Raw genomic sequence first — 17,780 nt, 5'->3', positions numbered from 1 at the left:
CAGGGCGCAGTGGTGAAGCTAACTGCTCCGGCAGCGGGAGCTGTGTATACATAGGCGCCGACTCCATGGGGCCTGAGGGGGCCCGAGCCCCCTCAAAAATTTGTTTGAGGGGGCTCCGCCCCCCCAATAATTTAAGAAAATTATTAGTTATATTATGCTTTGTAAAATCACAAAATTATGTTGGTATTTTTTATTTTCCTTGTTTGACGATAGTTACCTTTTAAAATACATTCAGTAATGAGTTAAAACAAAGCCACTCCCGATCTAGAGAGGGGGTGGGGTTGAGGGCTCTCGACCCATCAACAATCTCGCGGGGCTGGCGTCAGCCCCGCGAGAAGCGGGGATTCCCCCTAGCTCATTAATATTCACCGCCCATGGCGGCAGCCAATCGGCTGCCGCAAAGGGCGGGCCCTCACAGGTTCACTTAAGGTCGGGGCAGCCCGGGGCTCGCCCCTTTCGTTCCCCCAGCAGCAGCGGTTTGGAGGTCTTGGGCCCCCCCAAATCAAAGCAAAGCATCTCTATTTGCCAGCAATCAATGCGCTCTAATCAACACTTATGCAACTGGAGACAACAGGATACTATACCGTCGTTGAGTTTATATGTTGCAGAATTATATTCACTGGCTCCGAGAGGTTTTGAACAACCACATTTTCAACACTGGCGCCCACAACATAGGTGATCAGTTTTTTATTCTTTTCCTGTAACAGACAGGTGCAAAGTTTCATAGCTTGGGAGCCAACCATTGGTAAACACAACAACACAAAAACCCTCTTTTTTTCTTATACATTTTCGGTTGAATGAGCAATTTGCAAAAGATCTGAATTAACTGTCAGCCATACCAGCTCTTCCTCTCCCACCCACCTCCTCTTTTTCTTTTAAATTGTTTTTTATTAATTTTGGGAATGAAAAACAAGAAACAGTACCCACAAAATTTCTAATAAGTCCACATCCAAACATCTTCCAATATTTGGCTATAATTAAACAACCACTGCCATCAAAAAGATGACAAATTCTTTGCTTCTTAAACTCTTATTATTTTTAAATATAGAAAGCAAAGAAAGCATTATCTTTAAATATAGAAAGCAAAGTTTTCTGTCGTTCCCCTCCCCCAACTATCACTCTACATTCTGCAGTTACTGAGCATGCTTACTCCTTGCTGGACTGATTTGGAAGAATTTTTCACCCCCTTTAAAGATTTTTGGTGCTACTTGCTTCTCGTTCTCACATGGGCTACAATTCTGGTGGGCCTCGTCACCCAAATTAGCCATTATAAGGAGTGCTGTTAAACTGCAACTGTTAGCAGATGGTTCCTCAGCCCAATTCAATCTGTCTTCAAAGACATTCGTGGTCTGGACTCCCAGATATCTTCTGCATGTACCCCACCAGCAAAAGCTGTTAAAATCTGCCAGCAAAGTCCAGTGGCGTAGCGTGGGTTGTCAGCACCCGGGGCAAGGCAAGTAATTTGCGCCCCCTAACCCGTGGATTTGAGCCCCCTAACCTGTGGATTTGCACCCCCTAACCCTAACCCCCAGATGTTGCGCCCGGTGCGGCTGGCCCCCCCTGCACCCCCCACTCTACGCCACTGGCAAAGCCCTTCCTCTAGGTACCATCCTCTCGTGAGGTGAGAAGGCTACCTGTCAGGAACGGGGCCTTCTCTGTGGTGGCCTCTGGGGCAACCTTGAGAGACGCGCTCTGTCTTCCTCCCCAGCCTCTTTGACAGAAATAAGGCATGTGGAAACTGAGATTGTCTGATTGTTGATATGCCTGATTTGGATCTGTTTTGGAATTTTAAGAACTGTGTACACCGCCTTGTGAACCTATGTGGAAAATCGGAAGGAAGGAAGGAAGGAAGGAAGGAAGGAAGGAAGGAAGGAAGGGCAGTCAAAAGACTATGCTGAAGGCCAACTGAAATGTGTGAGAATATTTAGAATTAGCCGAATGAACAGATATAATAAGACAAAACCAAAAAAGTGAAGTGAAAAAAGAATGGGAGTGCCTAAATGAATACCTTAAAAACCAAGGTTCGAGGACAGAAATCTGGCTGAGTCTGGAATAATCTTGTGAAGTGAAAGGATAAGAAAGAGGGATTTATATCTAGATGCTAGGATAGAGATGATAAGGAAAACAAGAAAAGAGGAAGATACAATGAGAGGTAAAGGGGGTGCTGTGGGATTGGTGGAAGTCAATGTTTCTTTTTCTTTTTCGTGTTTATATTATTAACTTGTAAGATATGGATTTGGGGTTTTTTGTATGCTGGTTTTTGTGTTTTGTATATTGTTATTTTCTGATATTTTTCGTGTTGTTGTTGTGTGGAAAATACTAATAAAATTTATTTTAAAAAAAGAAAGAAAAGTGTGTGAGAGAGATTCTGGAGCTTCCTCTTGCCATTTGCTTCCTGATCTGCCTGTGCCATTTGGCGGTGGCCATGTTTACCTGAAACGGCGAAGTTGTTCCAAAGAAAGAAAACTGGATCTTTGTGTGATCTTCTGGCTCAAAGGACTGGGCCTCCAAGTAATCCTTCAGCAGTTCTGGCAAAAATATGGATGCCAGGGCCGTTTCAAAGGGTGCCTGGCGGATATCAATCTGTGTGGAAGAGAAAATGTTTGGGGGGTGTTAAGTTGTGGGTGAACATATCAGACGACACAGCGATTCTTCAAACAGCTCTTGTTTATTCAGAGGCCAGAACAGAACTGAACTGAAGAGCTCAGTCAGCCTGCTTATATAGAGCTACAGTACAACGTTACTGTAGCAACTTTCTAAAACTATCACTGAACGTCACTTTCGATCCTTCATTTGCATACAAACTATCCAATCACTGAACATCACTTTTGATCCTTCATTTGCATAACTATCTACAGTATCCCCCTGCTGGCCCAGGGTGAGAACTTCAGTACATAACAGGCTAGAGTCACCTCCAGACAAAACTACAGATGGTCACATATCATCATCCTACTCACACTGTGTGCCTTTCCAAGTTCCCTATGTACATCTAAGCCACAGTCCAGAGAGCAAAGCCCACTTTCACCCCATTTTTCAGTGAAAGAGTGGGAGACTTTGACTTAGCAGCCCTCTGGACCTGGCAGGAACTGGTCGTGGGGGAGAAGGACAGAGTCAAAAGAAGGGCCTCTTACCTGTGGATCCATTGCAGAGTCATAGGATGTGACCCCAAAAGCAACTCCCTTGAAATTCACGGGATCTGGGCGCATGAGAGCCAAAGCCAGCCTTGGGAGAACGATGGACTCACTTTTGCCACTGAAGTTCAGCTTGAAACCTATTTGTTCCAGTACCTTTAAAATGCTAAACAACAAAGGGAACAAAACAAGTGAGCTTTGTTTTATGGCTCTCACAACTAGACGGTGGGATCCCCTTCTCTCTCATCATCGATCCATGTATTATTCTATTTGGTCCTTACTACACCAACATACATGGGACGCGGGTGGCGCTGTGGGTTAAACCACAGAGCCTAGGACTTGCCAATCAAAAGGCTGGCAGTTCAAATCCCCACGACGGAGTGAGCTCCCGTTGCTCGGTCCCTGCTCCTGCCAACCTAGCAGTTCGAAAGCACATCAAAGTGCAAGTAGATAAATAGGTACCGCTCTGGCGGGAAGGTAAACGGTGTTTCCGTGCGCTGCTCTGGTTTGCCAGAAGCGGCTTAGTCATGCCTGCCACATGACCCGGAAGCTGTACGCCGGCTCCTTCGGCCAATAAAGCGAGATGAGCGCCGCAACCCCAGAGTCGGTCATGACTGGACCTTTTGGTCAGGGGACCCTTTACTCTTTACCTGTATGTATGTATGTATGTATGTATGTATGCATGTATGTATGCATAAAGAAATTCATTATTCATTATTCATTATTCATTACTACTACCACTGTGAGAATAGGATGCTGGACTCGATGGGCCATTGCCTGTTCCAGCAGTCAGCCTCTTCTGATACTCTCACTGAATTAAGTGGGCAAATGGAGGACAGAAGCAAATCATGTCTCCACATAGCATTAGGAAGCCTGCCTCCAGTTTCACAGTTTTTCACACCATCTGCTACCCCAAAAGGTGCTGAAGTGAGAAACAAAAACAAAAAAAGACACTTGTTTGGTCCTGGTTTGGAAGCAGCCTTCAGATTTTTCACTTCGGCTTGTAGCAATTGCAAACTACTTTTCCTAGTAAGCGCTTGCAGGCTCTTACATGCATCTTGAATATGGTTGCCCTAAGGGTGAAGTGGAGGGGATAGAGCAGCACACACACCCCTTGTCTGGATCCCTGAGATTCTGCTGCCCTAGGAATCTGCCTGTGCTGCCTATGACCCTGATGTGAAAAAACAGCCTAATTTAACTAGAGAAAAGGTGCTGTGTGAAAGCTGCTACTCAGATCACTACAGCTTGGGAGGCGACAGCAGGAGGGGGAACACTGTGGGGAGAATCACGACACAACCCAGCGCTTTTTATTCGGCAAGTCTATAGTCTATTTTCAGCCCCCCAGCATAGCGTTTGATTCCCACGTGTTAGAAAATGAGAGGCTGAGGATCCCACATTGCATTTCAAATACCCTGACAATTTTAGGCACCGCCTCCATATCCCAAACGCACCCCCCTACCATGAGATTGGTTTAGGTCCAGGGTTGAACCAGCAGCCCTTGGAGTGACTCTGGCTGGCAGAATGGATTTGGTCCGTATTCAGCAAGGTTTAAATGAGTTGCAGCATTTTGATTCAATTGCCTCCCCCATTCTGAGCATTTTCACCAGGGGGGACGATAGCGCTTCCACTGCTCTTGGGGCCTGGTCTCACCACCCGCCATGATTCTGTGGAGGTGTCAGGGAACTGCCATCGGAGCCAGGAGTGGAGGGAAGGCTCTCCAGCGATGCCGGAGAAGGGCCCAGCAGGGAGAGAGGGAACTCATCCACTGAGGAAGGAAATCAGCGTGACACCAGGAAGAAAGGGGAGCAGGGGAGGGCTTCGGAGAGATGTCTCCAGGACTCTTCCACAGAAACTAGCGGGGAGAGCACAGGTCCTCCGCTGGCCACGCCCACCCTGCACAGAAGACTTCCGCGCAGGGAGGCTAGGCGGAGACTTGGCGTCAAAGAACTTTTATGCTGGAAGAAGTTCAGGAAACGCCCACTGACAGATTCTGCCAGTGACTGACACAGCCGTGGAGTAAGGGCTGTGCAGCCAGGGAAAGGTTTAACCAGGCAACTTTGCCAAGAGTAGAGGCAACTTACGCACGAGCAACCCCAATTCCCATTACAGGAGGATTTCGCCCCGTTGGGGATTCCTAGCTTGCAGGTTTCAATCTGTCTTTAACATACAGGGTGACACCACTTCCGGCAAATCCTTCTCTGTTCTTCTTAAAAAGTTTGCATCCAGAGATAACAGAGTCCCACTGGTTCTCTCCATTTCAACAGGTTTCTGTTGTGCCCACTATATTGTTATAGATTTTGGGGGGGGGGGGCTAACCCTAGAAATTAATAAATGGTATAGATTTTGATGTTAAAGCTATGGTTTTCCCAGTAGTGATGTATGGACCATAAAGAAGGCTGTTTGCCGAATAATTGATGCTTTTGAATTATGGTGCTGGAGGAGACTCTTGAGAGTCCCATGGACTGTAAGAAGAACAAACCTTTCCATTCTGAAGGAAATCAGCCCTGAGTGCTCACTGGAAGGGCAGATTGTGAAGCTGAGGCTCCAGTACTTTGGCCACCTCATGAGAAGAGAAGACTCCCTGGAAAAGACCCTGATGTTGAGAAAGACTGAGGCACAAGGAGAAGGGGACGACAGAGGACGAGATGGTGGGACAGTGTTCTCGAAGCTACCAGCGTGAGTTTGACCAAACTGCGGGAGGCAGTGGAAGACAGGAGTGCCTGGCGTGCTCTGGTCCAGGGGGTCACGAAGAGTTGGACACGACTAAACAACTAAACAACAACAAATGGATTTTGATTATTTTTGAGTAGTGAAGGGAAGATTGGAGGCCAGTGGAAAAGTACAGGCTAAGCTTCCTTTCAAAGCCAGGGCCTCACCTGGAATTAGAGACATTAACGTGACAAAAAGGGCTGATGGCCCTTCTAAGAGGATCTTGGGCCTGGGAGAAAGAAGGTTGCCAGGGGAACTGGGTGTGAAGTGACAGGAAAAGAAAGTCTTTAGCCAGATGTGCTGGGAAGAAGGAGAGAACCAAGAGAGAGATCCATCTTGGGCAGGCTGGCTGAAGGCTGGCTGGGAGAGATGCTTTTGACTGCTGCGGGGAACAAGTTCCTCTTGAGAGGACCGTGCTGTGAGATCCAGACTCCCTCCATGTAGACTGCATGCCATGAAGGAGGGCCCTCCTACATTAGCCCTTCCATGACAAAGTTTCCTTTATGAATGTTGGGGTTTGGGGGGAAGGGGTTAATACAAGGGAGTATTAAATCCCCTAGCCAGCATTTGCAAAGCTTGCCCCCTCCAAATGTTTGTGAACTACAACTCCCATCAGCCAGCATGGCTGTATAATGTGGGGGCTGATCAAGGCGTCAGAGGCAAATGGGAACGGGAGCACAAAAAACCCTGGAGAATAAGCAGCCGGACAAAGGCTGTCCTAGTAAAGGTAAAGGGACCCCTGATCATTAGGCCCAGTCGTGACCGACTCTGGGGTTGTGGCGCTCATCTCACTTTATTGGCCAAGGAAGCTGGCGTACAGTTTCCGGGTCATGCGGCCAGCATGACTAAGCTGCTTCTGGCGAACCAGAGCAGCGCACGGAAACGCCGTTTACCTTCCCACCAGAGCGGTACCTATTTATCTACTTGCACTTTGACGTGCTTTCAAACTGCTAGGTTGGCAGGAGCAGGGACTGAACAACGGGAGCTCACCTTGTTGCGGGGATTCGAACCGCCGACCTTCTGATTGGCAAGTCCTAGACTCTGTGATTCAACCCACAGCGCCACCCACACCCCAAGGCTGTCCTAGTTACACTTTAAAGTCACACAAGGATCCTTCTTTCCTGTGTGGGTAGCAACGGATTCTCTGGCAAGACCCCTTACCTGTTGATCTGTCCTTGCAAGCCCTGGGCGTTGGTAGCCTGTGTCAGAATGATATCTATTATTTGTAATGCTTTCCTCGCCAGCGCCTCGCTGATCTCCTCACAGTTGGCAATTTCAGTGAGCTTGCTCACAAGAACCTCAATTTTTTCCTTACTCAGCTGAGAAGAATTCAGCAGAATCAAAATGAGATCTGCCACTTCCTCAGCGTTTTCTGCAACAGAAAAAAAAATATGCAAGTAGGTTTTTCTTCCTCACAAATGAAGGCATCACCAGGTGGCTACTTGGTATTGGTACAGTGGTACCTCGGGTTAAGTACTTAATCCGTTCTCGAGGTTTGTTCTTAACCTGAAACTGTTCTTAACCTGAAGCACCACTTTAGCTAATGGGGCCTCCCGCTGCCGCCGCGCCGCCACTGCACAATTTCTGTTCTCATCCTGAAGCAAAGTTCTTAACCCAAGGTACTATTTCTGGGTTAGCGGAGTCTGTAACCTGAAGCGTATGTAACCCGAGGTACTACTGTATTGGTATGGGGACGAACATGCCTTTCTTTCTCTCGAAGGAGGCAGACCTGGGAATGGTAGTCAAGGAAGGATATAGGCTAAAAAGATCTAGAAACCTGTCTGAACAAGTTGCCTAGCAAGGACCTGAAAGACCTTGAACTCTGGTCTGTGGCTCCTTACCTTGTACAGGTGAGGCAACTCCTGGCCAAATTTTATGGGTCTCACCATTATCCCAAGGCTCCTTGCTGGATTTCCATCCTCCCAAACCTTGTGTGAGCTTGGCCACAAGCAGGGCACCCAAGAACGTGGACCCGTTGTTCACCCCACCCCCAGAGAGCCACGCTCATGAAGTAAGCACAAGTTCAGATTCCTAGCTAAGTTGTTGTTTTTTTAAAAAAAAATATTTATTGACATTTTTTGAATACAATACACAAAAATAAACAATATCACATATATCTTAACATAGTTTCATAGCTTCTTTGGACTCCCTCGCGTCTCCCGCTCCCACTTTCATCCCAATAAAATTTCCCAGCAATTTATCACCTTATTTCCAATCTTCATATCTAAGTTTCTCATGTTGCTTCTCTAATTTCAGATACCCTATGTTCAAATCCCAAAAGTTTGAATATGATCCAATAATCATCCAAATTTTTTTTTATATTTTCCTTAATCTAGCTTATCTTCATAGCTCCATCTAATTTAATGGTGCCAAATTATTTATGATCTAGCATCCTTCTTAACATTCAACCAAATTACAATGTTTCTGTAGGTAATTCCAGTCTTCTTCAACCCTCTCCTCTCCCAGGTCTCGGATTCTGCCAGTCATCTCAGCCAATTCCAAATATTCCATCAGTTGCATCTGCCATTCTTCCAGTGTGGGTAAATCTTGGGTTTTCCAGTGCTTAGCTACGAGTATCCTTGCTGCCGTTGTTGCATACAGAAAGAAAGTTCGGTCCTTCTTTAACACCCTCTGGCCGACAATACCCAAGAGGAAGGCCTCTGGTTTCTTAAGGAAGGTATACTTAAATACCTTTTTCAGCTCATTATATATCATTTCCCAGAAAGCCTTCACTTTAGGGCAGGTCCACCAGAGGTGAAAGAATGTTCCTTCATTTTCTTTGCATTTCCAACATTTATTATCAGACAGGTGGTATATTTTTGCAAGTTTGACTGGGGTCATGTACCATCTATATATCATTTTCATCACATTTTCTTTCAAAGCATTACATGCAGTAAAATTCAACCCAGTAGTCCACAACCTTTCCCAATGTCCTTGGATTCCTAGCTAAGTTGAAAGCTGTAGTGATCAGGTGGGATTGCTATGAGGAATTATAAAATTATAAATTATAAAAATATGGAGGAAGCCATTTGTGTCAGCAATGAAAGCATTGGGTTGACTGGGCTTGAGCCATCTGATATGATTTCTGATCAATCGACGCCTCTGCATCTCTGTCCTATTTCTCTTGCTTGACAACGTACACAGACCAGTTGCCGGTTGCTTCACCAGGCATAAAAATAGTAGGTAGCTTTTATTTAGCTTTTCTTGGTTTTGTTAATCTTAGGGCCAGGAAGAGAGTTCACAAGGAGATGATAAAGATGCCTATCTTTCCTTGCCATCTTCCCTCTCCTGTTTACTACTGTTTATAACCTCCGGGGTTTGCTAAAAGCATTCCTCCTTGATTCCTATTTTATTTACTCCTATGTATGCATGCTCAGGGACGCGGGTGGCGCTGTGGGTTAAACTAGAGAGTCTAGGGCTTGCCGATCAGAAGGTTGGCGGTTTGAATCCCCGTGACGGGGTGAGCTCCCGTTGCTCAGTCCCTGCTCCTGCCAACCTAGCAGTTCAAAAGCACCTCAAAGTGCAAGTAGATAAATAGGTACCGCTCTGACGGGAAGGTAAACGGCATTTCCGTGCACTGCTCTGATTCGCCAGAAGCGGCTTAGTCATGCTGGCCACATGACCCAGAAGCTGTACGCCGGCTCCCTCGGCCAATAAAGCAAGATGAGTGCCGCAACCCCAGAGTCGGTCATGACTGAACCTAATGGTCAGGGGTCCCTTTACCTTTACCTTTATGCATGCTCAAGTAGGAAATAGTTTCTTTGTAGTTACAAGGGTTTTTCTGATCTGACTTTGTCCCACGTGGGGATGTTTTTGAAATGCTCAGAGGACACCTGATTGGTTCTTACGAGTGCTGTGTTAAAAGTTCTTTTGTTAATAAAGGGACCTGGGCCAGGGTGTGACAGATTATTATTCGCTGAGTCTTGCTGGCCAAGCCTCGTGTGTATTCTATTAATCAGAGTCCAATCCTTCCTTGCTTTTGGAACACAACAAAAGCCACCCGGGAGAACCAGCATAAGATGAGCATGCTGACTCTGAGCACAAGATCCCTCTCCTCCCTTGAGTTTTCCAGAAACTGACATTCAGAAGCATTGCTGCCTCTGACTGTGAAAGCAGGGCAGAGCTGTCATGTCTAGTGGCCATCGATAGCCCTCTCCTCCTCCATGAATTCCTTCAATCCTCTTTTAAAGCCATCCAAATTGGTGGCTATCACTGCCTCTTGTGTCAACTCCATGTGCTGCATGAAAGAGGACCTTCTCTTATATGTCCTGGAAACCCCTGACCATTGGTTACGGGGGCTGCTAGAACGGCAGCCAAGCAACACCTGGAGGTCTACAGGTCCCCTGTCCCTGGTGTTTGAAGGAACGGACAAACAATAACCTCATGACATCATGGATAAGAGGATACAGACAGGACATAGGATGGCCAGTGCTTTTCTCCTAGGGGGGAAAAAGTCAGTACTCACCATGAAGCTGCTACAGTAAGTGCCACACATTTAAGCAGTGCTTTTCTTCTAAAGACAAAAAGGTGTCGGTACTGCGTACCTTTGAGTACCCCCAGAACAAAAGCTATTGGCAAAACCTATTGGTGTTTCTCAACTTTCTGACTAGTTGCAGGACCTTAGCCAGACCTAGCAGAGTAAACGCAGAATTCACGGAAGCAATTGGCGACTTGGCTGCAGACAGGATAGACGAAGCAGGAACCAGGAACTTGTAGTTACCGTATTTTTCGCCCTATAGGAAGCACTTTTCCCCCTCCAAAAATGAAGGGGAAATGTGCGTGCTTCCTATGGGGCGAATGCAGGCTTTCGCTGAAGCCTGGAGAGCGAGAGGGGGCAGTGCGCACTGACCCCTCTCACTCTCCAGGCTTCAGGAAGCTATCCGCAAGTCTTGCAAGCCCGGCGGGAGGTCCCACGGGCTCGCAAAGCTTGCGGGCAGCAGCCTGCATCCCAAAAGCTTGGGGGACAGCGGGGAGGCACAGCGCCGCCACCCCGCTATTCCCAGACCTGGTCTGGAGGCTGGCGGGGGGGAGAAGCAAGCTTGCTTCTCCCCCCCGCCAGCCCCACAAACTCGGGGGACAATGGGGCAAGCCGCTGCCCCACGGAGGCTAGAAAGGCTGTCCCTGAAGGCAGAAGAGGGAGACGGAGCGCTCCGTCTCCCTCTTCTAGCTTGGGGATGGCTGCGCAAACCTGGGGAGGAAATTAAAATTTTTTCCTTGATTTCCTCCCAAAAAAACTAGGTGCGTCCTATGGGCCGGTGCGTCCTATAGGGCGGAAGATACGGTAGGTGTTTATTATATACAGTGGACTATTTACAGGAACAGAACACGGATCTTTTGCTAGCTCTCTCATACACAACTCACAACTCCTACACTGACACACAGAACTCTGAACCTTTAAACACTGAACTAACACATTCCAGTTAGTAGGCTATTAATTATCAATCCTCAGAGAGAGCTTGACCAATCAGGGAGCTGTCTCCATGCCTCTGTTATCACCAGGCAGACTTACTCCTTCAGATTGCCTTCTGGCTGTCTGCCAAACCTTAACTGACTCTGTGTGAGTAGCTGCACGTATTCAGATTTCCCAACAAAAGCCTGATGATAGCCATCTTCAAATATCTAAAGGGCTGTCCCATGGAAGATGGAGCAAGCTTGTTTTAGCCTGCTCCGCAGAGTAGGACCCGTATCCCAATTTTTCCAGTTACAAAAAAAGGAGGAAATTCCAACTAAACATCAGGAAGAACTTTCTGACAGTAAGAGGTGTTCAACAGCGGAATGGTCTCTCCCAGGTGGTGGTGGACATTCCTTCCTTGGAGGTTTTTATGCAGTGGTTAGATGGTCATCTGCCATATTTAATCTAGTTGAGGTTCCTGCATTGCAGCAGGTTGGACTGGATTACTCTCGGGGGTCCCTTCCAACTCTACAATTCTATGATTGTATGTCAAGCAAAGAAAACCCACTTACCCACTGTGATGGTCATGTTTTTCAGTTCCATGATAGTATTAGGTAGCGTTTGCACCAGCTGGCACGCAGTCAGGTTTTGTCTCCTCCAATAAGCCTTTCCCGTGTTGATATTAATCGCACTTCAAAATGTAAAGGAGAGAAAGAGAAACCAAGAGAAATTAAGAGCATGCATTGCCAAGACCACATAACACCGGTCTTGCAAGACCTACATTGGCTCCCAGTACGTTCCCAAGCACAATTCAAAGTGTTGGTGCTGACCTTGAAAGCCCTAAACAGCCTCAGTCCAGTACACCTGAAGGAGCGTCTCTACCCCCATCGTTCTGCCCAGACACTGAGGTCCAGCACCGAGGGCCTTCTGGCGGTTTCCTCGCTGCGAGAAGCCAAGTTACAGGGAACCAGGCAGAGGGCCTTCTTGGTAGTGGCACCCGCCCCTGTGGAACACACTCCCACCAGATGTCAATGAGAAGAACAACTATCAGACTTTTAGAAGACATCTGAAGGCAGCCCTGTTTAGGGAAGCTTTTAATGTTGAACAGACCACTGTATTTTATTACTTTGTTGGAAGCTGCCCGGGGGGCTGGGGAGACCCAGCCAGATGGGCGGGGTATAAATAAATTATTATTATTATTATTATTATTATTATTATTATTATTATCAGAACATGGTAGACCATCCTTCATTGGAGGTTACTAAGCCGCGATTGGATGGCCACCTGTCAGTCATTGTTTAGCTGTGATTCCTGCACTGCAGAGGATAACTCCAACTCCAATGAGTCTATGCATTTAATCTTGTCTTCCTGTTTGGCGGCCATGGCGAACGGCTGCCCATTGCATCAGAGCTGTCTCGCACGGAATATTTTGAAGATGAGATGGGAGTAATCACCCTCCCAAACCCCCCAGGGTCGGGGGGGGCAGCTCCTCCCACAGATCGCCCAACACTTGCTCCCAGTCTGGAAAAAATGAGGGGGCTGGGGGGGGGGGTTGGGTGTAAAGCACCATGCATTTCTTTGGCAACTCTCCAAAGCTGTCATCATGAGCAACAAACACTTGCTTTTTAAGATGAAATTTCGACTTAATTAACGGGCATGCTCTGAGCGAGGGGAGATAAAGAATTCTGCTAACTGATTCAGCCATTGGGGTACCAAAGGATTCGAGTGGAAGAAGGATTATCATCATCATGGGACTGGTATGTCGGAACGGAAGTGGGGTGAGCCTCCATTATTTCCTTTTGTTATATTTTCCATTTGCTATCTTACTTGGCAAATCTCCCTGGAAGGACTGACTGCCTGAAAGAAAGATTACTTCATTATTGTTATGATTAAGGTTTAACTACAGAATTAACTGTGTGGAATTGGTTTATGAATTTTGCAATTGCTTTTAACGGATCAATAAAAGATTAGACAATGGAAATTATGGTTTCTAGCTAAAGTACAGGTTTATTTGTCTTGGAAGGAGATAAAACAAAGAAGTTTGGATACTGTATTTTTCCATCTATAAGACGCCCCCAAGTATAAGACTATTTTGGGGGACTCAGATTTAAGAAAATGGGGGGAAGACATTATTTTTTAGGGGAAAAAAACCTAGTCTTATATGCGGAAAAATACGGTATATGCCTGGTACAAATAGCGGAAAGCCAGATTTCCTCCAGCTTGGGATGTGTTACAGTGGAATTTACAGGAGTGAGAAGTGAAAGTGAATTGCCACGGACAGATTGTTGGAGTAGAAAGAGGTAAACAAAGAAAATAAACATGAAGGATTTTTTTCCACACAGAAGCATACTATATTGGTCTAATCCGCCTGCTAGACGAACTCAGAGGCTGTTAAAAACAAATGAAGGATCAATATCGGAATGTCTTATTGGAACTACCTGGACTAATTAAGAGAAGCAGCAAAATTGTGAGTGAGATCATTGCTCCCCGAACCTCAGAGCATGGGAAGTCAACCAAAGACTTATAATTTGGTATAGAATTTGGATCGTTCAATTATTTTATAATTTGGAATTTTTTAATGTGGCTTTTATTGGATTGTTAAAATGGAAAACTTAATATTTTTTTTAATCTTGTCTTGTAAAAGGCCTTGAAAGCACTGTTGCTTTCATATAAACTGCCTTATGAACCTTCACAGAAAGGTGGGGTATAAATGCATTCATACAGGTGAAATGTGTTGAGGTTGAGGAAGAAGAGAGAAGGACCCACAACTCACCACGCTCTGGTAGCAAATTGGTCTCCGTTCATCTTGCAGGGCTGAGATGCCACAGTGGCAGGAGCTGTATCCTGCCACTCGTAGGTCCCCTTGTATTTGGATGGCGGTGTGTGCTGAGAGCACATCTTTGGGTCTTGGAGCAAGAGCAGACAATGAGAGCCAATTCCACTGGACCCAGCCAATCCAGCACCCTTTCCCCCAACAACCTCCAGAGCATGAAGGCAAGAGCCCTTCCCCCTGTTTTGCTGCCCAGCAAACGAATAATCAGTGGGAGCCAGCTTCTAAAAGTGGAGATTCTAGCTGTCATGGCTGATAGCAGTTAGTCCAGGCTGCATGCATTTGTCTTAACTCCCTTCTAAAACTGCCATCACATCCACAGTATACTACTATTGAATTGTATATATACAGCAGTGAATTTACCAGGCGATGGTAAAGAGATCTCTTCATATATAGTGGTACCTTGGTTCTCAAACTTTTTATATATATATAATTTTTATTAACAGGCCAATCACATCACATTATCCATATCACATTGATTCCAAATTATACAGCCAAATTTTAAAATTTTCTTTGGGGGGGATTCCCATACATCAAGCTCAGCTCGAGTCCAAAACTATCACTTGTCTTACTGCATTGATTAGACAGTTCTGTCCAGTTTGATCCGGATAGTCCTTTGTTACTTCCTTTCTCTTGTTGTTATCATAAATTCCTTTCTTTGCAATCTCTGATGGTTTTCACAAGCAGGTTAGAAGCTGGCATTCTATGTGGGTTTTGTACTCTTCCAAAAATCATATCAATCCGGGACAGCCTCTGTACAACGCTTCCATAAACAAAATTAATCTCCGATCTGTCCTTTATTTTTTTTCAGGCTTACCGAATAAATCAGATGATTCTGGGGGTTCTGTCAGGTCAAACTTACATTCCAACATTCCTTCTCATTCAAACAATCCTGAATCTCCTCCCCCAGTCCTCCTTCCTTTCCGGCAAGCCTGTCATGGCGAAACGCCATTTTTTAACTGCGTCATAAGTAATTTTCCTCTTTCCTCACTGTTCTCCAATCTTCTTTCCTGTTATGCTCCGTCCCACATAGTTCTTACTTGGTTCTCAAACTTAATCTGTTCTGGAAGTCCGTTCCAAAACCATAGCATTCCAAAACCAAGGTACACTTTCCCATAGAAAGTAATGCAAAACGGATTAATCCGTTCCAGACTTTTAAAAACAACCCCTAAAGCAGCGATTTAACGTGAAGCTTACTATCTAACTAGACCACCCATCCACAAAAGGAAAGCAATCATCAATGTACTGTACTATAAAATAAATAAGACAACATTGTAGATGATAAAAATTAAAATTAATTTTTTTTCTTAATTGCACTGACGATAGCCATTCTTTGGATGGGGGGCTTTTATCCATTTCCACAGTCACACAATCAAGTAATCAGTAGCTGAACAGGGTTCCACAAATTAACCAAAAAAGCCTCAAAAACAAAAACGCAAAATAAATAGCAAAAACAAAAGCGCCAAACTTAAACCGTTCCGGAAGTCCGTTTGACTTCCGAAATGTTCGAAAACCTAGGTGTGGCTTCTGATTGGTGCAGGCGCCCCAGAAACAATAGCTGATAGCTGCATCGGACATTCGGCTTCCCAAAAACCTTCGAGAAACGGAACACTTACTTCCAGGTTTTCAGTGTTTGAGAACTGAGGTGTTTGAGTACCAAGGCATTTGAGAACCAAGGTACCACTGTATATATACAACAGTTAATTTACCAGGAGATGGTAAATTGATCTCTTCACACACAGAGATTTATATTGGCCGGGGCTCCGCTCACACCCACCACAATGAAAATTGCGTTTCCCTTTTCCTTTGAGGGCACAAAGTGCAAAATTGCAACCCAGCAATTCCTTTATTGGAGAGAGAGCCAACGGGGTGCAGAAACTGGCATGCTCACAGCAACAGATGTTGTTCAACTGAGCCTTGAGGCCACAGACAGCCGGGTTCAAATCCCCTCCCAGCCACAAAGCTCACTGCGTCAACTTGCGCTGTTCACCATCTTTCAGCCTAGCCTACCGCGCAGGGTCATTGTAAGAACAGAAAACGGGAAACTGGGTGTGCTGTTTTGCGCTCCTTGGGGGCATAGCTGTCAACTTTTCCCTTTTCTTGCGAGGAATCCTATTCGGAGTAAGGGAATTTCCCTTTCAAAAAGGGAAACATTGACAGCTATGCTTGGGGGATGGTCAGGATTAAGAAACCACCATTTTCTGTTTTAGTAGTGTGCCACTTTCCCACAGAATTGTGCCCAAAATGACTGACAGCAACAAACCAAACAAGCCTTCATTCTAACAACTATGTTCTCAGCAGGCATTTCAAAGAAGGTTTTCTGCCCCCTGGGTTTGTGCTTAACTTTTAACTGATTTCTGCTGTGTATTCCTGTATTATAACCTCTCCTGCATTTCTGCTGTAAAGTGCTTGGAAGCTGAGGGGTTGAGCAGTAGATAAAATTACTAAACTGAAAAATGTACTAGAAGTAACCACCACAACAGTAAGTAAATACAGTGGTACCTCTGGTTACGAACTTAATTCGTTCCGGAGGACCATTCTTAAACTGAAACCTGAGGTACCACTTTAGCTAATGGGGCCTCCTGCTGCCACCACGCGATTTCTGTTCTCATCCTGAGGTAAAGTTCTTAACCCGAGGTACTACTTCCGAGTTAGCAGAGTCTGTAACCCAAAGTGCTTGTAACCCGACGTACCACTGTACACACACACACACACACACAATCAATCAATCAATCAATCAATCAATCCATGCAACACTGTATGACACAGCACAAATAAGCCAACCTCGATTTAACAGCTTAAATCTGATGGATACATTACCTAAGTAAACAACGGTGACATCTTTAGATTCCATTGAAAGAGGCTTCTCGGTATGATTGCCATTCAAGGCAGTCTGTAACATTTTCCTGATGTTTTCTCTGGGTTCGGCAGATGTGACCTTGATGACAGACTTTGAGGAAAAGCTGAAAGCACAACAGACAGACAGACAGACAGACAGACAGACACTTGCACTTTGTATTGGGGCTCAACCTTGGCATCTCTTTCCAATACAGACTTCTACCTTTGCCCCTAAGCCAGGGCAGAGAGCATTTCCCTCATTTCTGAAGACACAAAGGGAACCCTCACAGATCAGGGATCAGGGGAGGTTCTTCTGGCTCAGAAGATGCCCAGTCGATCAGTCATTTATTATACAGTCACAAGGGCATTAAGCTCAAAGGGTGTTGTTGCCACCCTTCAACAATGTGTGTTGTCCCGTCAACGTCTTTGTCTAGAAATGGTGAAACTGCAACCAAAGCTGGGGCAGCCTTCCACCAGCACTAACACACTAATGATGGAGCTGGTTTGGGAAAGGAGGAGGAGCGTCTCTCATAACTTCCAAGGGGCTTTAACAGGGTTTTCACATTAAGTCCTTTCCGAAGGTTGGTTCCAGTATGTATCTGAGCACAATTCAAAGTGTTGGTGCTGACCTTTAAAGCCCTAAACGGCCTCGGCCCAGTATACCTGAAGGAGCATCTCCACCCCCATCGTTCAGCCCAGACACTGAGATCTAGCTTTGAGGGCCTTCTGGCGGTTCCCTCATTGCAAGAAGTGAGATTACAGGGAACCAGGCAGAGGGCCTTCTTGGTAGTGGCGCCTGCCCTGTGGAACACCCTCCCACCAGATGCCAAAGAAGTAAACAAGTATATGACATTTAGAAGACATCTGAAAGCAGCCCTGT

At 45.8% G+C, this 17,780-nt stretch overlaps 1 protein-coding gene across 1 annotated transcript in view; it reads right to left on the bottom strand.

Moving 5' to 3' along the window:
• LOC309364341 (adhesion G-protein coupled receptor G4-like) overlaps positions 1-17,780 on the bottom strand; it is a 49,676-nt gene that overhangs the window by 14,506 nt on the left and 17,390 nt on the right. The window contains exons 10-16 of the mRNA XM_081901377.1: positions 16,883-17,025; positions 14,006-14,138; positions 11,805-11,923; positions 7,002-7,212; positions 3,132-3,297; positions 2,434-2,583; positions 585-698 (exon numbers count right to left, since the gene is read on the bottom strand). Of these exons, the coding sequence (XP_081757503.1) occupies positions 585-698; positions 2,434-2,583; positions 3,132-3,297; positions 7,002-7,212; positions 11,805-11,923; positions 14,006-14,138; positions 16,883-17,025 (1,036 nt within the window). The remainder of the gene's footprint in view (positions 1-584; positions 699-2,433; positions 2,584-3,131; positions 3,298-7,001; positions 7,213-11,804; positions 11,924-14,005; positions 14,139-16,882; positions 17,026-17,780) is intronic.

Source organism: Podarcis melisellensis (assembly GCF_964234715.1).
Source record: "Podarcis melisellensis genome assembly, chromosome: 2".
In the NCBI taxonomy this organism is placed as follows: domain Eukaryota; kingdom Metazoa; phylum Chordata; class Lepidosauria; order Squamata; family Lacertidae; genus Podarcis; species Podarcis melisellensis.
Note: the sequence above shows the minus strand (reverse complement) of the source record. Positions and strands in the feature narration are given on the sequence as shown.